The sequence below is a fragment of the Bacillus rossius genome, chromosome 1, assembly GCF_032445375.1.
Source record: "Bacillus rossius redtenbacheri isolate Brsri chromosome 1, Brsri_v3, whole genome shotgun sequence".
NCBI classification, from domain to species: domain Eukaryota; kingdom Metazoa; phylum Arthropoda; class Insecta; order Phasmatodea; family Bacillidae; genus Bacillus; species Bacillus rossius.
Window position 1 is genome coordinate 32367677 of NC_086330.1, and position 24007 is coordinate 32391683.

The 24007-nt window shown below is 40.4% G+C and overlaps 2 protein-coding genes across 6 annotated transcripts in view; one reads left to right on the forward strand and one right to left on the reverse strand.

Annotated features, from left to right (window-relative positions):
• Positions 1 to 7316: 7316 nt before the first annotated feature.
• On the forward strand, positions 7317 to 8385 carry LOC134527933 (WD repeat domain-containing protein 83-like). The gene has a single exon (XM_063360978.1). It carries the CDS (start codon positions 7404 to 7406, stop codon positions 8307 to 8309), a length of 906 nt encoding a protein of 301 aa, XP_063217048.1. The 5' UTR covers positions 7317 to 7403; the 3' UTR covers positions 8310 to 8385.
• Positions 8386 to 22251: 13866 nt separating this feature from the next.
• Positions 22252 to 24007, reverse strand: part of LOC134533983 (lethal(3)malignant brain tumor-like protein 3) — a 44435-nt gene continuing 42679 nt past the window's right edge. For 4 of the 5 annotated variants that reach the window (XM_063371859.1, XM_063371866.1, XM_063371884.1 and 1 more), the window contains exons 15-16: positions 23732 to 23999; positions 22258 to 22817 (exon numbers count right to left, since the gene is read on the reverse strand). In XM_063371859.1, coding sequence (XP_063227929.1) covers positions 22686 to 22817; positions 23732 to 23999 — 400 coding nt within the window. In that variant the 3' untranslated portion in view covers positions 22258 to 22685. Of the gene's footprint in view, positions 22818 to 23731; positions 24000 to 24007 lie in introns of all 5 variants that reach the window. The other variant, XM_063371850.1, reaches the window with a different exon arrangement.

Below are 24007 nucleotides of genomic sequence, written 5' to 3' on the forward strand. Positions count from 1 at the left end.
GAGAAGGCCCATCAACTTCTGCAGCTGCTTGCGGGTTCGAGGGGCGGGTTTGGACTCAATAATGTTCAGGTGCTTTGGCAGAGGGCGGCAACCCTCCGCGTCCACCATGTGCCCTAGGTACTCCAGTTCAGCCGCGCCCACGTGGCATTTCTGGGGGGCACACGTGAGGCCGTGTCTGGCCAGCCGCTCAAGGACCAGGCCGAGGTGCCGGGCGTGGTCCTCCCACGACCGTGACCAGATGATGACGTCATCCAGGTACGCGGCGGCGAACTCGCCCGCGTACCCGTCTAACACACGCACCATCATGGCCTGGAAGGTCGCGGGGGCGTCCATCAGCCCGAACGGCATGGCACAGAACTGGAAACGCCGGCCGTCAGGGGCAGTGAACGCGGTCTTCGGGCGGTCCTCTGGACGTACCGGCACCTGCCAGTACCCGGACTTGAGGTCCAGGGACGTGAAGATGCGGGCGTCGCCCAGCCCCGCCAAAGCGTCTGTTATGTTGATGAGCGGTGGTGGGGCGGGTATGGTTACTGAATTGACTGGTTTGAAATTCACACAAAAACGCATGGAGCCATCTTTCTTGTTCGCCATGACAATCTGGCAGTTGTATGGCGACTCACTGGGTTCGATGACTCCATCGCATAACATTTCCGTGATCTGGGTCTGGATGACGTGCCTTTCAGTGGGTCCGAACCCGTATGGTTTTACGAACTGGGGTTGGTGAGGTCGGGTGGGGATGGTGTGTTCCGTGGTTGTGGTACGGCGGAGCATATCTGTGGCCGCAAACACCTGTGGCTGTTGAGACAAGACATTGTTTATGAGCTCTACATGGGCAGCGGGCACACCGTTCCTCAAGTCCGCGAGCGTGATGGGTGTCCCCTGCTCGGCGGGTGGCCGATAGCCCAGGCTGTAAACTGTGCGCCGCTCGTGGTGGCCAACGTGCAACCTCCCCTCCCTGACTTCCACAGTGGCGTCCTCCTGCGCCAGCCAAGGCAGACCTAGGATCAGCATCTCCCGTAGTCCCTCTACTACTAGTGCTGTTGTGTGACTAACATGGTCCCTGATGGAGAGGGTGATGTTCGAGCGGCCAACAATACGCGCTGTCGCCCCCTGCGTCGCTAACTGTACCTCCTCCACATCTGAGACAATGTCCCGTACGCTCGAGCATTGAGCCGACACATACGTGTGGCTGGCGGCCGTGTCGACAAGAGCATGCACCGGCTGTCCATCCATCCTGACGGGAATCCGGAGTAAATGCCCCGCCCCAGGTCCCAACTGCCCTAATTGGAACGACTCACCACACTGCTCCCGGGGCGCTGCCGCTGCCGTCAGGCGGTCCGCAGGTGCTGCCGGTGTCGCCGGGGTCACCTGGTGTCCGGTACTGCTCGCCGACGACCCGGTGCAGGCCGCTGACGAGTCGGGTGCGCCGCGCCCGTCCGTCCTGACGGGGCGTGCCGGTGTATCAGCGGACACCGCAGGTGCTGCCGGTGTCGCCGGGGCCACCTGGTGTCCGGTGCGGCTCGCCGACGACCCGGTGCAGGCCGCTGACGAGTCGGGTGCGCCGCGCCCGTCCGTCCTGACGGGGCGTGCCGGTGTGTCAGCGGACACCGCAGGTGCTGCCGGTGTCGCCGGGGCCCCCTGGTGTCCGGTGCGGCTCGCCGACGACCCGGTGCAGGCCGCTGACGAGTCGGGTGCGCCGCGCCCGTCCGTCCTGACGGGGCGTGCCGGTGTGTCAGCGGACACCGCAGGTGCTGCCGGTGTCGCCGGGGCCACCTGGTGTCCGGTGCGGCTCGCCGACGACCCGGTGCAGGCCGCTGACGAGTCGGGTGCGCCGCGCCCGTCCGTCCTGACGGGGCGTGCCGGTGTGTCAGCGGACACCGCAGGTGCTGCCGGTGTCGCCGGGGCCACCTGGTGTCCGGTGCGGCTCGCCGACGACCCGGTGCAGGCCGCTGACGAGTCGGGTGCGCCGCGCCCGTCCGTCCTGACGGGGCGTGCCGGTGTGTCAGCGGACACCGCAGGTGCTGCCGGTGTCGCCGGGGCCACCTGGTGTCCGGTGCGGCTCGCCGACGACCCGGTGCAGGCCGCTGACGAGTCGGGTGCGCCGCGCCCGTCCGTCCTGACGGGGCGTGCCGGTGTGTCAGCGGACACCGCAGGTGCTGCCGGTGTCGCCGGGGCCACCTGGTGTCCGGTGCGGCTCGCCGATGACCTGGTGCAGGCCGCTGACGAGTCGGGTGCGCCGCGCCCGTCCGTCCTGACGGGGCGTGCCGGTGTGTCAGCGGACACCGCAGGTGCTGCCGGTGTCGCCGGGGCCACCTGGTGTCCGGTGCGGCTCGCCGACGACCCGGTGCAGGCCGCTGACGAGTCGGGTGCACCGCGCCCGTCCGTCCTGACGGGGCGTGCCGGTGTGTCAGCGGACACCGCAGGTGCTGCCGGTGTCGCCGGGGCCACCTGGTGTCCGGTGCGGCTCGCCGACGACCCGGTGCAGGCCGCTGACGAGTCGGGTGCGCCGCGCCCGTCCGTCCTGACGGGGCGTGCCGGTGTGTCCGCGGACACCGCAGGTGCTGCCGGTGTCGCCGGGGCCACCTGGTGTCCGGTGCGGCTCGCCGACGACCCGGTGCAGGCCGCTGACGAGTCGAGTGCGCCGCGCCCGTCCGTCCTGACGGGGCGCGCCGGGGTGACAGTGGAGGCCGGGCTAGGGTTCCAGGGACAGTGGCCAGCCATGGCACTACCCCCTAGCGGGCGTTTCCCGACGTAAGGCCGCCCGCCCCACGGGCTTGCCAGACAGCTGCCCGCGTGGGACAGACGTCGTGCCAGTGGTACCGCTCCTCACGGCAGTACTTGCAGCGCGGAGCCCCCTGGTTTGGTGCCCCGGTGTTCTCCCTGGGTGCGGTACGTCGGGACGGCTGCTCCCCCTGTTGCCTCGGCACTGGCTCCACGTACGGTACCAGAGCCCTGGAGACCTCGGGGGCCGCCAACATCGGTGGCGACGCACCTGGCCGTCGGGTGGGCGGCTCGCGGCTGCGACGGACAGCTTGCACGTCGCGCTCCACCTCGTTCGCCAACCGCACGAACGTCTCCAGTCCCTTGTCGGTGGCGGCCCTAAGGAATGGCCGCAGTTCGGGCAGCATCAGCTGGACGACTACCCCTAGCATGCTGCTGTCGTCCTCCCCTTCCGCCAGCCGTCGGTGGAGCCGCGCGTTAGACCTGATGAAGGCCTCCGCGCTCTCCCCCGCCTCCTGAGGCCGGCAGAACAGTGACTGTTGACACCGGGCCCGGGCACGGGCGTCGTTGAAACGCTCCTCCAGTCCGTTGGCGAAGTCACCCCACTCCATGCCGTATTCTCCGGCTGTGGTCCACCAGTCAAGGGCACACCCCCTCAGCTGATCGCACGCCTTCTCCGTCCACTCATCTGTAGGCACCGCGTATCGTGCCAGCCTGTCTCGGCATGTCCGCAGGAACTTTGCGGGGTCCTCGTGCTCCTGCCCTCCGAACTCCGGCAGCTTGAGGGTGCCGCCGGGGCGCGGTGCGACAGGGGCCGCCGGCGTCGCTGACGGTCTGTCCAGCGCGAGCTCGCACGCGCGGCACATGAATAGCCCATTCCGGAAGTTAAGGAACTCCCGGGCCTCGGTGCACGAGCGGTGCCTCACGGTGCCGCACTGGTGGCAGAACGCCACCTCATCGGGCCGCCGATGACATCCCCTCGCGCCGCACTGAATTGTAGACGTCGGCCCTGATTTTCTGTCGTCAAAGTCTGTTTTGTGCTTCCTATCTGTGTCGCAGGTACAGGTGGCGAAAACCCCTGCCTTGGCATGATTTATTGGCAACCCTGGCAGAAGGCATGCGTGGCATACCCCTTCCATGTCTATCTTTACCGCTCCGTCACGGCTCATGTTCGTGCTCCTGTTCGGCGCGTAGCAGCTGCGCAGCTGCGCCACCTGATCCGTGTGCGAGGCGCGCGGACTTCCGCTCCCACAGCCGTTATCTCGCCTGACGCGTAACTTGATGCGCGTCTGGCGTGTAACTTGACGCGCGCCTATCGCCAGGTGCCCGCTCCTTTGGCTGTCTGCGCGTCGCGTCCGTTTCCGCGCGATTCCCGACTTCCTACGCGAGCCCTTACTGGTACACTAATTTGAAGTATAAAATTTGAAAAATTTGAGAAAAAATTTGAAAAATTTGAAACAAAATTTGGAAATTAATTTTTAGAAAATTAAAGCCACACTAGTCGGGCGCCAATTTGACGCCGTCCCCGCTACCTCTGAGTATTTAGACGTGATTTTGTTCAGTTCGTGATCTCAGGGAAGGTTCGGCCTTGTGGCTAGAGGTAGGGGTCAACGCAGTAGGGCCCCCCGAGCTGTTGAGGCCACTCGGGACGCCTGAATAATAACACAAAACCTGTTCAGATAGTTGGTGAATTTAATACAGCACAGCCCAATACATGGTGCTGCCCGTTCTGGCCGTAACGGTTTGCCCGACGCGACTAGTCACACGCGCAGCTCACTTCCTCAGTGGCGGCTCACGATTCTTATGCGCGTGAGGGGCAGACTCGTATACGTGACGCGAAAGTTACAAAAGACACTCTGACATGGCACACGATATTTTGAAGCACAATACACTACACTAATACCTAGCTCTGGATAAACTGGGCTAGCAACACGTAGGCCCGTGTCTCCGGCGACTCTACGTGGTGACTAGGTGTGTCCCAGGGACTGAATCGTTATTAAGTTTGGTGGCGCACTGCAGTACGACGGTGATACATAAGCCCTGACATGACGAATTACACTTAGGCGAACAACTATTCCGCTAACACATTACACTTGATAAACTGGGCTAGCAACACGTAGGCCCGTGTCTCCGGCGACTCTACGTGGTGTCTAGGTGTGTCCCAGGGACTGAATCGTTATTAAGTTGGATGGCACGTGTCGCCTGCTGGCTGCCCCGTGCGGGCCAAAACTAAGTAGCCTGTAGGCTAGGTTGGGCGTGAAGCGCCGACGTAAAAACACATACTCTCCCCACAGTACTTACGTATGACGTAAACACTCATCTCGGAGCACTGATTGAATTAAGTTAAGTACCTCATGGTAAATTTAGGCCGACCGCGGAACTGTACAAAAGGTTGAAAAGAAATTACACTATGGAAAACTACATGTCGGTGAATGCAAAGGTTGAAGGTTCCGCGTTGCGCGCAGGCTGCCGGCCTGGTTGAGCTCTCGAAGGACACTAGCGGTGTCGCCGCGCGCGACCCCCCTCCCCCGCCAGCCCTCCCGCGGAAACGTGTGAATTTCGCGGGAAACTGAACCGGCTAGGTTCGGGACAAATCGCACATTGAAACATGATTTTGCAAAGACTTAATTATTAATTAATAAAAAATAATGTTTAATAAAATCCTGTGGAAAAACATAATTATAACAATTTTTTGTAGTGCGGCGGAAGGATATGCCACACCCGGCCGGATCCTTGCGCCGGTGTAGCACTCGTTGTATGGCGTTCGCCTCGTCGCACGAACTGCACTTTGCTGCGCGCACGGGCGCGTTCGGTGCACACGCTTTTGCGAGACGTTGATGAGGCATAGCGGTCTATGCGACAGAGGAGCATTGGCGGTCGGCGTCAATACCTCGTGGCTTTTGAAAACCTAATCCCCACTTTGTCAAATATGCACCCCCGTGGGCAGAATGAACCCACTCACCGTAAAAAAAAAGACCAGTCAAGTTGTGTCCCCAGGTGTTGATTAATTGTTTCCTGTGTTAAAGTTCCCTTTAAACATGTATATCCAGTATAATTTTAAGTGAATGCAACAATTCCCATGACAGATATACACACACGAAATTTTCAAGCTTAATAAATAGTAATTGTAAATTACATAAATTAAGGTCAATTCATTATGTTTTATGTCAAGCACAGAGACGAATAATTACAAGTCAGAGGGAGCCAGGCCACAGCCCAGGGCCCCACACGTCCATTGTATTACGGACACACCTGATATGTGAAATGTTTCTCAAAATTTTTTAATCTCTATTAGGCCTATTATAATAAAAACATGCTTTGGTTGAATTTTAATAACCTGAAATAAACTTTATTGTTCACATAATTCATTTACTATACCTTTAAATTATTAATAAATTAGCAAAACCATCATTGACATTTAAGTTTCTAGTTGGCTATGAAAAAAAAATATTTGAAAGAGTTCATTATTCAAAATCTTTTGGAACAGGGCCTCCAAACTCCTCTTTTTTTCTTTGTGGACTACCCCTTTCCTTCCAGACTCCTCAGTAAGGATCCTCGCTGAAATATTAGGCAACAGAAAATAGCCCAGTACCTTGCAAAGTATGTGTGCAGTATTCCAAGACTTTTGGGTAAGGTAGCGAATAAGCACTACCTTGTTTGGATACAACCGTAACATAACTCACAGACCATATTCCAGAATGAGTCCACATCCAATCCCTATTAGGTAACGGAAAACCAACTGTTTTAATAAAGTGTGCCATGCACGAAGTTAGAAACTGATTTCAATACAATCTAGCAAATTTTTGACAACTATCGATACTTTTGCTATTCCAAAAAGCCTACAGTTAGCAGAACTATCGCGCGAATTAAATGATGTAATAGTAATTTTCTCTAGTACTTTTAAGTTACAATTGTTTGTTTTTATGACCATAAAGTGTATAAAATATATTCCAGGATAGTTTCATTTGACATACTAACACATTTGGTACATCCCCAAATGATCCACAAAAATGACCATATACTAGTAAATGGCACCAGGCATGATTCAACCATCTGGACGAAATAAACGAAAAAATGAGCTCTACACATCGCTCAATTTGGGCAACAGAACAGTAACGGATAGGAAACCAAATTCTGATTAAAAAAACAAAACAAGTGACTGACCGTGTCTCATCCTGCACTAGTAATATGCTTAAGGTACAAGTGTGTCATAATCAACATCTAAACCCTATTTTTGTGTCTTGGAATAACGTCAAATCCTGGACAGCACTAGTACAAACTCAAGAGTCGAGCAAACGACGAGAGAAAATCTGTGCCAAGATCGCCCATTGTAATACAAGGGAATTTGAATTTCGCGGGTGTTTTTTTGGCTGAGTTGCTATGATCGCTGCAGTCGTGTCACCAGCGTTCGCAATGGTAAAAGTTATGTTTCCTATATTGTCGTACTACAATATTTTGTAATAGTTAATTCAATTCTTCCTCCAACTTGAAGGTTACTGTTGTATATTTGCAGGCTTGATTTAATTAAACATTCTACTGCACAGTTTTCGCGCTCTGAAGGTTCTATATAGATAGTACGTCTATGACTGTATTTGTTGAACTCTAAGATAAATATTATTGAAGTCATGTGATAAAGAGCGGGGCTTTGAGCCTTTATAAAATATTGTAGAATATTTCCTCATATGGATTATTCATGCATAAAGACTATTGACTGTCAGCAAGGCGCAGTCCGAGCAGTCAGGTTTAATGTTGACGGTTCATACTGCTTGACGAGTGGTGCGGACCGCAAGGTTAAATTATGGAATCCGCACCGCGGTTTGCTACTTAAAACATACGGGGGGCACGGTGACGAAGTGCTCGATGCTCGTGGCTCTAGCGACAGTAGCCAAATAGTGTCGTGTGGCGCAGACAAGTCCGTTATCTTGTGGGATGTGAGCACAGGCCAGCCAATGCGCAGGTTGAGGGGACACGCGACGCGAGTTACCTGCGTGTGTTTCAACGAACTGTCAACGGTGGCGGTGTCGGGTTCCCAGGACAACACAGTGATGTTCTGGGACGCGCGCAGCCGCAAGTCCGAACCCATACAAGTGCTGAAGCACGCTAAGGACAGTGTGACGTCCGTCCAGGTGACGGATCACGAGGTGCTTGTCGGCTCGTTGGATTGCCGCCTCCGGAGGTATGACATCCGGAGCGGCGAGCTGTTCACAGACTTTGTAGGCGAGCCTGTGATGTGCGCAAGTTTAACTCGAGATGGCCAGTGCATGCTAGCCGGCTGCTCCGATGGCAATCTCAGGCTTCTGGACAAGGACACGGGTGAGCTTCTCGGGAGCTACACAGGGCACCAGGTCGGAGACTACCGGGTAGAGAGCTGCGTGGACCAGAGTGACAAGCATGTATTGTCAGGAGCAAGTGATGGGTGTGTGTGGTGTTGGGATCTCGTGACAGAGTCCGTAGTAAACAAACTTTCTCATGGTGGGACAGTGGTGGGTACGTTGAGTCCGCACCCCACGAAACCATTTTTGCTTTCTGCTGCTGGCCTCACTATAAAACTTTGGGGGAAAGAGCCTTTGGATGAAGAAGCTATTTAATAATAGTTTTGAACTATCAATAGTTAATATTACTCTAGAGCAAAATAAAATCATGTTTCATTTTATGAAGACAAAATAATTATTACAAATTTTTTTTTTAAACACTGACCTAGAGTTTATACCTAAGGTAGGCAAAGGATCTCTGCTTACCTTGTCCTTGTAAGTGAATCACTGGGAACCATTGATATATAGTTTTCTATTGTGGGTGACTTATGTGGTAACAAATCTAGCCTAGATGATTGAATCAGAGGTGAAAAAAACCCTATACTTTCAAACAACTGTTAAGCACAATTGCCCATATTTGTACACACAAAATTCGTAAGGTAAAATAATTCTCTGAAATTTAATTGTGAAGAATCACAACTTTTCAGTGTAAAATAAAAATACCAACAAATTTATTTTATAGTAGTACAAATGTTCTTTCATTGTCTCACAAATTTGCTTTTTAAAAATACTTATGAATTTTTTAGTCATTAATAAGGATGTTACTTAGTCCACGATAATATTGTAGTAAAACACATTAAATATGAATAAATATTCAAATGCAAATTATAAAAATAACTTAAGGAGATTCCAGTAATTTCAATATTTTTAATCAAAATTTGCAATTTTTTTTTAACTTCTTAAACCATACAATTTACCCATCTTCAAGGCCTTTCATAGTTAACCATTTTTCTAGAATCCACAATTTTGTGAGAATTTTAACATACAGACTTAATCAAACCTTTTACTTAAGTTTTATAATAACCTACCCTCTCAGAAAATGAAACAAAAAATATTTCCCCCCCCCCCCCCCCCCAACAGTATTAATAATTAATAATGATTTTAAATATTATTTTTGTAACTAACCTAACATAATCAAACCAACTTTCTAATTTGTTAAAATCACTTAACCCTGCAATTATCATGCCATACAATGCCAATGTGAAACACGGTGAAAATACACTTAACACATTATACATACTGAGGATAAGTTAGATTCAAATTTGAAAAATTACCGGATCGTACCATAATTATTGTACACACCTTAAAAAACACAGAAATAAATTCGTGAAACAACAGCCTAAGTCAATTCCTTAAATTAAAGTGTATAAAACAGGGAAAATTATATATATATATATATATATATATATTATTCGGCTTCGTGCAAACGTTTAAGGATACCCTTGGTTACACCACACAACCTTCAGAATTGGGGGATATGGCATCAGATTTTATCAGTAGCACACTAAAACATTATATATGTTCGACTTTTATATAGATACTACTTGCAAGGCTAATATTTATTAAAATATTGACTAGGGACATTTATTTGTCTACTTTTCAGTTGCACCGTTGTCTAGTTTATTTTTTATTGATTTTTTTATTGACAAATCTGATCAGAATACACACATTTACCACAAAGGGGGGCTCTTGGTAAAAAATGGTGCCATATCCCCCAATTCTGAAGGTTGTGTGGTGTAACCAAGGGTCTCATTAAAAGTTTGCACCAAGCCGAATGTTGCACCATAGGCTAGTTTATTTTTATATAGGTAGGTATTAAAATTATGCTTATGTTTTCAAATTCGAATCTCAGTTTCGAATCTTACTTATCCTAATTAAACATTTATGTTTTTATTTAATTTTGAAGAACAGTCTTGCAAACCATTTTATTAACACGTATAAGTTCATGAACATGTATATGTATATGTATATATGTGTGTGTGTGTGTATGATATATATATATATATATTTTTTCCTGTTTTATACGCATTAATGTAAGGAATTGACTTGGGATGTTGTTGCACGAAGGAATTTCTGTGTTTTTAAGGTGTGTACGAAAATTATTGTACGATCCGGTAATTTTTCAAATTCGAATCTAACTTATCCTCAGTTTATAAATTCATTTTTTTCCAGTCACCTTTTATGATTCCTTTCTGCTGGAACATTCATTAACTTTCGTGGGGGGAAACAAGTGAGTGTTGTAACATGAATTAGATGAAATATTAAAATCAATATGCAAAATCACAACGAAGGTGACAGAAGAAATTATATGTATCTCACTAGATATTTCTTTTCAGTAAGGTAACCCTAAGGCACAATGTCGGACTCCAATACAGTTATGAAGATACTTGAAGATTGCAGTATGTTGGTGCAACTTCACTGCAGAAAAAGAACACCATTCTATAAGAATTGGTATATTTGTGTGCTTTTTATGGTATTTGAAATATCACTGACCCAACTTAACCTAATCTTGCACTTGAGTTACCATGACCCAGTATTAAAACATCTCATTAAAATATATGGAGCTAGGAAAGTCAACATATTCATTTTTTTCTCCCATATTTAACACAATTGCTTCCAATGCAAATAATCACACAAACCTGACATACAAACCACATGCTACAGAAATATTAACATCTTTGTAAGGTAATAAAATAGTATAAAGCAAAGCTGCCTTTACATGTATTGATAGGTGTGACTATTTGCCTTCAGCAATTAAAAACCCATAAAGAACTGGGATGCAAGCCACTATGGGAGGCAAGATTCAGGTTGTTCGAGGCTTTTAAGAAACAATATCCTGAAAGCAATGTGTCGTACCATTTTTATTACATGGTATTTAATAATTAATAAGCATTTAAAAAGTAAACTATCCTTCAAGGAACCTAGAACAGACACCTGTACAACATGTGATTGGTTAGCTTGTCAGATTGCAACATTGTCTGGTACAGCTAAAAAAAGAGTTCAGAAATAAAACATCATTTGAATGCTGAAAAAGCAAGACAAGAAATGAAACTTAAGATTTTAATGAATCTCAAATTCCTAGTAGCACTAGTGTAACATTTGAAATTTAATTAGAAAAAGTACTGTCTTTACCGGCTGTTACTCATACTAACATGTACTACCTAAGGCAACTTTCAAATTTCAACCTTTGTACCCATTTTAACAATTACAACAGTATGATGAATATGTGGCTTGAAGGAATATCAGGTAGGGGAGAAAATGGAGTTGCATCCTGTCTTTCGAGCCCACAAAGAAATTGAATCAAAGGACAAACTCACACGTGGAGTGATAACTGCTGTGGGCAGAATAAAAATAAAATAATGATATTTTTATGGGTATACATACTTAACTTGCACTGAAAGTACCTAGAAATAAACCGTAAGTTCTTAGTCGGGTGACACTCCTTCCTCAACTGTGACCGTGATTTTGCTGCTATTGAAAAGCGAAAGAGACTTATTAAATGCAATGTTACAGAATACTAAAAAGTCCATGATAGAAAATGTTAAATTAACAAATTCGTTTTAAAGTAAACATGCTAAGCAGCATACACTTTTACTAACACAGCGAAAGTTAACGTAACAAAACTTTCATGGATAAAAGATACTTCTCATAAACCAGGTAAAATCCTGGTTAAAAGGATCGTCAATGAACTCAAACAATAGACTGAAATTAATGTTTTCAAGAAAGGTTTGACCAAAAAGACAGTATAAGAGGCAACATTACCTAGGTGGTTGTGCAAATCACATATTACAGAAGGTCAGAAAGCTGAATTACAAACTATTATTGAGTTTTTGGTAAAACCTAGACAAACTGTTTTATGAATGCATCAAATCTTAAAATTCAAGCCATATTCAGAATGTTTTTATTATTCCAATGTGGTGTATTAATATATTTCCATAACATTGTATTAATGAACTTTGATATTCCTTATTGCGTTTGTATTATTGGTTTATTTATATTATCATAGGCAAGAATAGTAAATATTATGTTTAGCTAATATTCAATTAAACATTGGTAAAAAGTGATATAAGTGTCTCAGGCGCTTCAGCCTATTTTGGGACAAATACTAACAGCATGTTCTGACTTTTGCTTTTTTTATTATATTTTTGATGATTGAGCACAGTGTAAAGTCTTAAGTTAACTATATAAACCTATTTAGAATGAGAAATTTAAAAGAAGTACCAGCCAAAGAAAAAAATAATTGGATGTCTGCAAAGTCTGTTTACGGACGATAGTTTAACGTGACGTCATAACAAAACATTGATGAAATGATTGCATACTTTTATGAATAAAATTGAATCATTTTTATTGAATTATCACTATTTTGTATGGATATAAAGGAGTGATTTAAATCTACAATTTAATTGATAAAATTACTTTTATTTGCACTCATTAATTCAAATATGTTTATTACTTTAACAAACAGATTATTTTAACTATAACTTTTATACATGTTCATGGGCATCGATACCGGGGGGGACGTAATAATAAAAGTCTTCAATTTCGTCCCCTCCAATAATATATTTAGTTTCGTAGTTTCTCCTGATGTTTAAATTAGGCCTAATGATTTTGTGTGGATATAGCACCAGCAGATATGTTAACTGTGTTTTTAAAAATTTGTTCTCTGAAAATATTTTTTATAAAAAATAGATTATATAGTGCAACCAACTATAATTAGAATATTTAGGAAAGAAAAATGCCTAAAAACCACCTTTTTGCACCTTCGAACCCCAAATTTTCCTGGGGGAGGACCCCCAGACCCCCCGCTTTTTCCCCCCCCAGGGGATGGATATTCCTCAAACAACTAAATCAATTGAAGTCCCCCCCCAAAAAATATATCCTTGCGACGCTCATGTACATGTTTGCTATGTAACTTCTTCCAATCTGTGTTATTCTGTTAAGGATAGGACGATGATAGGAAAAGTAGGAAACGAATGGGAGTGTTTCAAGTTTAATGTGCCTCGAAAAAGTCAAATCGATGGTAGTTCCAATAAAGTGGAAGAGAGATAGATGCGGCGCAAGCGTACAATGAGCGTAACGGGACACAGCGTAATGGAACAATGTGCATAACGGGACACTTTCGTGCGTGCAGCCGTTCATCGATTTATTAGACGTCACGTCAAAATGCAATTCCTGCAAAATATTGACAATGGCAATTAGATCCCAATTTACTTCAAGCCTTCAATTGTCAAACCCACAGTTTTCAAAACTTTTAAACTTACAAAAATTGACTTTTCAATAAAAATTTACACTATAATTTCATAAAAAACTTGTAACTGTATATTTTCACAAACTTGTAAAATTCTACTTGTCAGTTACAAACTTGCACTTTAGTGAAATGGGCTCCAGGTGGTTTTGGGCAGACCAGGAAGCAGGTGAAGACATAAACAGCACTCACCTGATCGCGAGTCAGACTATTTGCTTAGTCCCTTCCTGGGATTGCAGCATGCAAGGTCTGCACACACTACTTGTTAAGTTCATGGTTGCCTCGCCAAGAAGAGAGGAGGGCTTACGTGCAGTGGCATTCCTATGGGAGGAGCAATGGGGACAATGACCGTATGGTTAAAACTAACTGAATAATTAAAAATTACTTTTTCAAGATGTCAAAAATGCGTTAATAGCTCGAAGAGCCATTAGTTTTTAGAATTTTTAACTCCCCATTTAACTGAAGGTATTCTGCTTGTACTGTTGTTTACCACATTTAAAATATATATAAACAAGTGTTTTTTAAATAGAGATGCAAAAACTAGTGGATTGTGTGACTTAAACCAAAGCATAAATTTATGCTATATTATTGAGGTTGTTTGAATATGGTATACATTGAATTTTATTGTTATTTTTATTATTATTTCTTGTAGTTTCACCTAATCAATGATAGGATTTCCATGTAAGTATAATATAATTATATATTTTGTGTTCTTTATTATATTTTTTATGTATTATATATATAAATATAAATACATATATATATATATTTATGTATTATATATATATAAATACACACACACACACATATATATATACATACATATATATATATATATATATATATATATATATATATATATATATAAATAAAACATGTATCAAACCCCAGCAATATGATTAAACAATATGAAAAATAAAATTAAAAATTCCCCTAAAAACACTCTGGTCATCCATTACCTCCTCCCAATATTCAAAGCTGTGTCTTCTAGAATTCACAATAGTGGGGTCTGAAACATACCAGGAGTTACTCGTAAGGTTTGCAAGGATGCTTTGCAATGGTCGGTCGGGGTGGTTGCTTTGAATTAATAATGTGTATGTAGTCTTCATCGGAGATCTTTCTGTTCAAAGATGTTTAGAAAACAAACAACTCAAGACAAGTACATTTCTACACAAGTTCATCAAAGAACTTCTTCAGCAGGATGGACACCACATTCTGGTAAGTCAAGCAAGTTGGAACTGGTCAGGGAGTGTCAGGGAATTTACTTAAGAACTTAGACAAATCATGGAAATTCCCCCGTGGTAGTAATTTGAGGGGAAAGTGTCATTCTTCAGTCTGCCATCACCCAGACGGTGAAAACTTTAATTATTTAGATGGTGTTTTAGTGCGTAGTGGTACACACTATAAAAAGGCTTAAGGTGGGTCTACACTATATAACAAAAACATGTTATATTTGTAACATGTTATATAACAAGTTACACAACTTGTTTCATAACATGTTACATAACAAGTTAAATAATAAGTTATATAACAAGTAATACAACTTGTTTCATAACATGTTACATGTTTTTAAACATGCATACCAGTGTGGACAAACGGCCAACATGTTATACAACAAGTTATTTAACTTCCTTTGATCTTCACCGACACTGCATGGGAAACATATAACTTGTTTTATAACACTTATTTTGTTATAAAACATGGTGTTATATAACATTTTTCTTCATTTTTTCATAACAAGTTATATAACTTTGTTGTATAACTTGCAATATAATTTTCATTCTTTTCATTTTGTAACATGTTGTATAACTTTGTAATATAACATTTTATAACTTGTTTTGTTATACAGTGTAGACCCACCTTTAGACACAGTTGTTAGAACTAGGCAGCTATTGGAATGGCAGGGGCTGAATTATCTTTATTTCTTTAAAAAAAATTTATTTCTTTAAAAAATTTCAAAATATGTAAATTATTTTAAAATATAAAAATATATACAGATTACCTAGTTTGGACACCCTGATCTGTTATTTTTCAGACTTATGATCTGAATACAATAGAATGCCCCATATCGCTAAGTCCAAAAAAAAGTTTTCAACAGAACTATTTGAACAAATGAAGCTTTAAGTTTTTTGCAGAACTGCATTATTGTTAAAGCACAAGTGTACATACAATATGTAAAATTTCAAAATTAAACAACTTTGTTCCATAAACATGAAATAAAAATGATTGCATGAAGCTGGGTGCAGTCACCATTGCACAGGCTTTAAATGCATTATTTATTAGCTATAATGGTTGCAAATTTATTCATCTTCAATTTCAGAATACATATATTTTTTTGATGTGACGTCTAATAAATCGATGAACGCTGGCTGCATGCACGAAAAATTGTCCCACTACGGATGTCCCACAACGGATGTGTTTACGCATGCGTGGCATCTCTCTGGTATGTTGCGGACGGTACAGAGAACTCGGCCAGCGCGTGGCGGCGTACTGGTTCGAAGTTATTGTTGTGCACCACGCCACGGCAGTATATTCTCAAGGAAATGGCGTTCTTACAAGTACGTATTATTTTAATTACCAGTGTAAATCAGTATATTTAAACAGTGTTGTATGAGTATTGTTTTAGCTGTGTAACTAAATATTTATTGCTGGTATGATACTTTTCACGCTTTAGTTTGACATTGGTAATTATTTGTCACGAGTTATTATTTGATCAACTAAATCACACACCGTATTATAGTTATGAGCCCACAAGCGTGTAAATATTTCAAGTCCAACAGAGAATATGCTAGTTAAAAGAAATTTAAACAAATATTGTGCGTGGAATATTATTAATTTATACCATCTGAAACAATTATTTTCAATATGGTCTCGTGGCCGTGTGGTTAGCATGGATGACTTTCAATCCAAAGGTTCATATCTCGGCAGCTGCGAATTTTTTTTGTACTTGTAAAAATAAATACGGCGCATGCAACATTTCAAAAGTAATAAATATATTTGAATTAATGAATGCAAATAAAAGTAAATTTATTAATTAAATTGTACATTTCATTTCACTCCTCCTTTATATCCATACAAAATAGTGATAATTCAATAAAATTGATTCAATTTTATTCATAAAAGTATGCAGAGGTAGATTTTATCATACAAAAGATATAAAAATTTAAAAAAAAATTTCTTCCTTAAAGAATATAATATTTTTAATGCCTAAATGGTTTGGTTGCAAAAACCTATTACGGCTCAGTCTCAGGCTGAATATGATATTTTCTTTTCTTCTGGATTAAGGTAAATGTACCAGTAGTCGTCATGCTAAGAAGAGTTTAAGAAAAAAAAATTGTGTACATAACCTCGTAGGTATATTACTGCCCCTACATGTTTGTTTTTAACCTCAAACTTTACTCTACAATGCTATCCAACACTCTTCGATAAAAACAAATTATTTTTGTAGATTTATAATTTTGAAAAAAGTGTGATTTCGAGCCAGTAGTCGTCATGCAAATTTTCGTGTTTGCCAGTGTTCGTCACATGTTTGTGCCAGTAGTTGTCATGTGCGATTTCGGCTGCATTAGTTTTAATTCATGGATCCAGAATGATAGTATTGTACTATTTGGGCTTCAAATTTTATTAGGTACTATATTTTAAACCTCAAAATGGCAATTCATAAAGATCGTTTAGTAATATAATGAATAATCCTCATTAAATTTTGAATTTACTTACAGCACTCACGGAACAAAGAGGGACAACACAACTAACATTAGAGCTGTAGCAAACCGTATGTATTCGTTATTGAGTAACGGGTGTGGCATCTAGTAACGAGTAACGAAACGTTACACACAAATGCATTTCGTTACTCGCATTTTACGTATGTTTTACGCATGCGCGCGCTTATTCATTACAAAGAACGATGTTTGTTTATTAAGAAAAGTATAATTTGGAAATTCGTCGTCCAAGTTTTTTACTGTTTATTAAAGGTATTGTGTGTGTAGACAAAGTTTGAGATTGGAACAGAAACAACGTAAGAAAGTATTTTTTACAAATTATAAATATGTATGTTTTTGTTTTTTATTATCGCGTATTTTCACGTTTTTTGTTCTTATCTTAAAAGAGATATTATAATAAAGCCGCTCTAATGAGATTTAATTGTTTCTTGGTTAACAAAAGCTGTTAATTATCAAATATTTTTAATTGTTTATATTCGATTTATTATTATTATTTACGCGACGTCATACTGTACGCGTACGAAATACGACTCGATTCGTTGCTGTTACATAAAATAGCATGTTATGCGGTATCAGAAGTAACGAATAACGATACGAAAGTAACGAGTACTAATTGTTATAGTAACGAATACATACGGGTACACTTTTTTTCGTTACTTTTACACCTCTAACTAACATGAAAATATATAGAGCTGTAGCAAACCGTATGTATTCGTTACTGAGTAACGGGTGCGCAGTCTAGTAACGAGTAACGAAACGTTACACACGGCTGCATTTTGTTACTCGCATTTCTCGTATATTTTACGCATGCGCGCGCATATTCGATGAATTTACGTTACAAAGAACGATGTTTGTTTATTAAGTAAAGTATAATTTGGAAATTCCTCGTCTAAGTTTTTTTACTGTTTATTAAAGGTATTATGTGTGTAGACAAAGTTTGAGATTGGAACAGAAACAACGTAACAAAGTATTTTTTTACAAATTAGAAATATGTTTGTTTTTGTTTTTCACTATCGCGTATTTTCACGGTTTTTTTGTTCTTATCTTAAAAGAGATATAATAAAGCCGCTCTAATGAGATTTAATTGTTTCTTGGTTAACAAAAACTGTTTAATTACGTATCAAATATTGTTTATTGTTTATATTCTATTTATTATTATTTACGCGACGTCATACTGTACGCGTACGCAATACGACTCGATTCGTTGCTGCAACATAACATAGCATGTTATGCGGTATCAGAAGTAAAATTTAAAAATGAATCAGGGCCCATCTTCCTACCCAAATGCGATTTGCCTTTGTGTTTATCGGACAATGTGTTTCTTGGCACACTATTTTTTTCCGCTGCTCGTTTTATACTCATACCATTCGCTACATCTTTAAGAGCAGCTTCCATGGCTGACTCTTCATACAACAGTATTTTCCGTTTTGGCATTTTGCCCTGTAATTAAAAAACGAGACACATTACAATGTTTAATTTACTTATTAATTTCAAAATATATATCGAATGACCCCTAAATTAATGTAAACAACAATGCCTACACAATTTCTGCAATCAATAAAGTAAAGTAATTTCCGACCCAGAAGTCGTCATACACATGCATCGGAAGTCGTCATAGGTGACGACTACTGGATCTTATCATAATAATGTACTTTGTCTATCAACAACAAAGAACCAATATTATTTAAGAACTCTAGGGTGTAACTTAGCACAACTTTAAATAAAATATAAATGTACCAGTGCTCGTCAGGTATGACGAACACTAGCAATACAAGGTTTTTTTTGATCCAGTTTTCGTCACCCTAACTAAATCATACAAAGAAAACGAATTTTTTTAAATAAACACTTTCACCTCTTCAAGAACATTTAACTAACACGTTCAGCACAAAACATCACGAATAAACATGAAAAATTACAGAATTAGAAGTAAAAATGTGCACTTACGTCCTTAGTGTTTTAGTGTAGGAATTCCCCTATTTATCTTCACTGCTCTACGAACTTTTGATGCACGGACTTTTTTTGATTGAAAATAGCGTTTGTTCCGAAAACTATTGTGGTAATTTCAGCTAGAACGTCGACCAAATTTTTGTCAATATTTAAGTTGGCGATATATTGAGCTACTTCTCTATTATTTACATTTGAAGTTGCTAGTGACGACCATTGGAGCAGTGACGAGTACCGGTGCACTTACCTTAATCATTTCATCAATGTTTTGTTATGACGTCATGTTAAACTATCGTCCGTAAACCGACTTTACAGAAAACCAATTTTTTGTTTCTGACTTGAGGCACTACATAATGGATTTTGTGAGTACTGTATTGCTTACAATTTTACACTTTTGACATATTGAAACAAAAAAATTGAACCCCTCTTCCCTATCCCACACCTTTCCTCACTTTTTTTTAGGTTGTGTTGCATATTAAATGTTCATAGTACAAATCAAAAACACCACACATTTGAAACGTACGGAAACTGTTCAGAATGTCCACACAAATCTGTAGAGAAATTTCCCTAACTTTCCATGACCAAAATAACCAATTTCCCCCAATAATTTTTAAAAAATAATTTACCTTTTTTTGCAATTTTCAAACAGAACCTTACATACACCATTTTTAAAGTCTGGGTGATGGCATACCAGAGCATGACATTTCCCCCCTCAAATTACTATCACTGAGGAATTTCCATGACTTTTCCAGGTTTCAAAGTAAACTCCCTGACTTTCCCTGACCAATTTCAACTTCCCTGACTTTCCAGAATGCAGATATCCTGTGTAACAACACAATGCATTCAACTCAAATACATGCTAAAGCTGGCTTTCCTATCTCACACGTTTACTCTTCTTCAGCTCGATAATACAAAGATGTTGGTTGCATGTGCATTGCCCAATCTGAATTTTTTTTAAATTCCCTGCGTTTCTGAATTATGTATTGAATTAAAGTTATTGCAGACCAAAAATAACACTACTGCAAAAAACTTCACCTAGTGTCCATCAGCTAAATAATTCATATGCTTCTTTTATTCACCAAATGTATGAAAATAAGTTACAGTTAACCATTTTAACTTTAATTCTGGTTAATCTAGAGTCTTTGCAATGTTTTAAAGATGTTACATATCACAGCAATAAGCAGCAGGTGGCAAATCAAATAACCTGCAATGTACCCAAGAAGTGTTTAAAATCGACACGAAAGATAGCACTACTATAGCTAGCTAATTCTTTTATAAATTCATAGTGTGTATTTATATATGTATACCGAATGAAATATTTACGATGGAATTAAATGTATGAATTGAATAATAAATAGTTTGTAAATACCTAAAAACATAAATTGATATTGAATGACTTTATGTAGGCTTTTGGACATACGCCATTGCTTAGCACATGTATGTCTGCAGAAGAAAACTACAAAAAAAAACACAAATGACAAAAAACAAATTAAGCAAAAATTGCGGTTGTCAGGATTTAACGCCACACAACATTCCACAACAGGAATATGGTCAACAAACAAGGAAAAAACAAAGAAAAATGGACTAACAGAACGAAAAAACCCCCACAAATGATGACAGCACAAAAATTCCGAACCCAAAAAAATTCAACACAACAGTTGAAACGAGACAAAAAACACAGCAAAACGAAAAGACGAAACAAACACAATAGTTTTCTGTACCATGTGCGTCTCTGCCTGAGAACGGGAGCAGATATCAGTTCCCGAAACGTCGCTTGTTTCTGTTTTAGAAAACTGTTGTGTTCGTTTCGTCTTTTCGTTTGGTCGTATTTTTGTCTCGTTTTGATTGTTGTGCTGAATTTTTTGGGTTCAATATTTTTTGTGCTGTCATAATTTGTGGGTTTTTTTTTTTTTTGAAAACTATTGTGTTTGTTTCGTCTTTTCGTTTTGCTGTGTTTTTTGTCTCGTTTCAACTGTTGTGTTGAATTTTTTTGGGTTCGGAATTTTTGTGCTGTCATCATTTGTGGGTTTTTTTTCGTTCTGTTAGTCCATTTTTCTTTGTTTTTTCCTTGTTTGTTGACCATATTCCTGTTGTGGAATATTGTGTGGCGTTAAATCCTGACAACAGCAATTTTTGCTTAATTTGTGTTTTTTGTCATTTGTGTTTTTTTGTAGTTTTCTTCTGCAGACATACATGTGCTAAGCAATATGACGTATATCCAAAAGCCTACATCAAGTCATGCACTCCCATTGCACAAATCTTTCAAAGATAATTGATATTGAATATTATTTGTTAAATGTAGGTTTTTCTTAAGGTAATGAGTTGCCACCTGATCATTTGGAATTAGTACCGGTAAGTATGTATAACATAGTCAATTAAGTAAAGAACTGTTTTATAATGAAAATAATCCTCTCAGCGATCTGAAAATGTATCAAGCATCCTGGCAATAAACAAAACTTGAGGCATTTATTAAAATTATTATTATTAATATTAATACAATATCCATGCGAGACTGATAGGTATGTAGGGCCCCCGTCCAGGCTTAAAAAAACTGTTAATTTGTTTTCTTCAATACATTCTATCATCAAACACTTTTGATCACGTTACTTCATTTTGTGGATTCATAGATGGCAGTGTAATCTGTGATTGTATGCAGGCACAGAAAAAAAAGTTGGGTTTCCATTTCCAGTCTTTCAGTATATGGCTGTTGAAAGATTCTCAATGGTACATCTGAAGTACATTTGAAAATCAAAAAAGATCTTGAAATTATCACTATTATATTGTGTTAAAATGAGGATTAGTATCCCATAGATGACCACTAATTTCAAAAAATTTCAATACTATATTAAAAAGATACATTATCTATAAAAAAAACATGCATAGTAGTAAAGCATGCATTTTGCAAATGATTTATTCTGAGATATGTTTCATCCCAGCATTGTGTGTCCTGATTATCTAATCATCTTGTAAAGAGATGTAATACTGTAAATAATACAGGAGTAGAGTTCTTTTAAAACATACAGCCAGACCAAATCAACAACCAGTTTAACCTGGTTAACTTGAAATGGTGTTAAACAACAATCAATAATATCTTGCTTGCAGTTTAGATGAAGTAACAAAAAATATTACAAATGTGACATCATCAAACAATGCATTGTCAGATCAACATTTCTTCCAAATGTGAACATATAAATAGCCATTTTAATTAAGTCATGTAGCTTCTTTTTTTAGTAATTTTATAATTTTATAAACTTATGTTAATTCATTTATGTTCTTCATGTATGTATGAAAATAGTATTAATAAAAACAATTTATTGTGTTTTGTAATCATTTAATTAACATAAACACAAATTAAAAAATTGTTGTTAGTGGGTTTTGTATTATTAATCTATATATATATATATACAAAGAACAGGGCAGTCAAAAATCTCATATTGCAATAATTTACAATTTCGCAAAATTGTTCTCGGTGGTGAGAAAGTAATCAAAACCATAATCAAAAAAACACAGAGGCAAATAACAATACTGAAAACAGCTTAATTAACAGCACAATTATTACATAAAAATCCACTAAACAATAGATTAAAAAAAAAAAAGCAAAATAATCAGAGCATACCCTGACACAACAGTAATCGTGAATGTATATCACACACTTTCAAAGGAAGTTCACATTCAGACAGTGATTTCATCACAACACAATGGCAGTAAAATTGTGTTCTTTTTCCAAAACAGACAAAACGGCACCTAGCTTTTGCCCGTTTTCTGTCGCAGCAGCACAATACTGTTGTATACCTTAATGGCTGGGCCCAGTTTGAAACCAACTATGCGAATGAGGTCACTCTGAGCCATCATCAAGAATGCTTCGCCATCAATGTGCTGTAAGACAAACAAACCCAAAAATGTTCACAAAAAAATTAATGAATACATCAGCTAATCACAGGCAGTAAAACTGATATATAGAAAAATACGTACATTATTGTTAATGATAAGATACAAAAAAAAAAAAAAAAAAAAAAAAACAGAAAAATTTAAGGGTCAAACAAGCACATTATTCAGTGTTCAGTGTTTGGGTCTTCTTTGTTTGTGTTATGACTTTATGACATACCTCCGTGGAGTTTTTTTTTTTAAAGTAGTGAAGGAAAAGATGACTACCATGTACATAATTGTCTAGTGTGAAAATCTCTGTCATTTATCAATTCCAGAGTTTATCTCATGTCCTCTGGACAGATGACAGTTTCGTATATACCAAGACACATTCATCAACTGCCCCATTGTAAATATATTTGATTCACATTAGATTAACACACAGAAATTATATTCACACAATACAATAAAATAAAAATTTAAAGTTTCAACCCTAGGAAAAGGGAAGGTAGCTCATTTAGAAAAAAAATTGTAAGTTCTTACTTTTACTAAAACATCAGACACTAGAACAGCTCTTTTTACGGATCATGGGACCATGACCTGGGTATTGCTGAAACTGGTGGCACTCTATGCAAAATTTTGCAAATTTGTACATATGGTTCTTTTTAAATGTTTCAAGGGCTTTAAAAATTATAGAACATTTATAACATAAATCAAAATATTTATTCTACTGTGGTAATGAATGATGGCTATGTTAAAAATTGGTACACAATGCATAAAGTTTACATTCTAATATTTTCTAACTTACCAAAATCTTGTGGCACACTAGTAAGTGTGCCACGGTGCACCGATTACAACACCTACCCAACCTAAACTTACAAATCTCATAACCTAGGTGGCTAAACATGAATTTTGACAGCAGTTACCTGTGATATGAAGACGTTAGCTTTGCTCTCGCAGCCAGGGATGGAGGCGACGAAGCGAGCCACGTCCTCCTTGGTCCAGGCCGCAGGGTTGTCCGCCGTCTGGACGGAATGAACGTAGTTGGTGAGGAAGAGAGAGTGTTTGGCCCACAAAAATGGCGTAGCCTTGTTGGCGTTCACTTCGTACCCTGGGTCCAGGATGGACTGCTGCAGTTCCTTCCGAAGGATGTCCATCTTCGAAGGCGATGGACTCTCTTTGTCTTTGACAGGCCTGAAATA

Coding starts and splice junctions, on each gene's coding strand:
- LOC134527933 (XM_063360978.1), top strand. CDS start 7,404: ATGGATTATTCATGCATAAAGACTATTGACTGTCAGCAAGGCGCAGTC.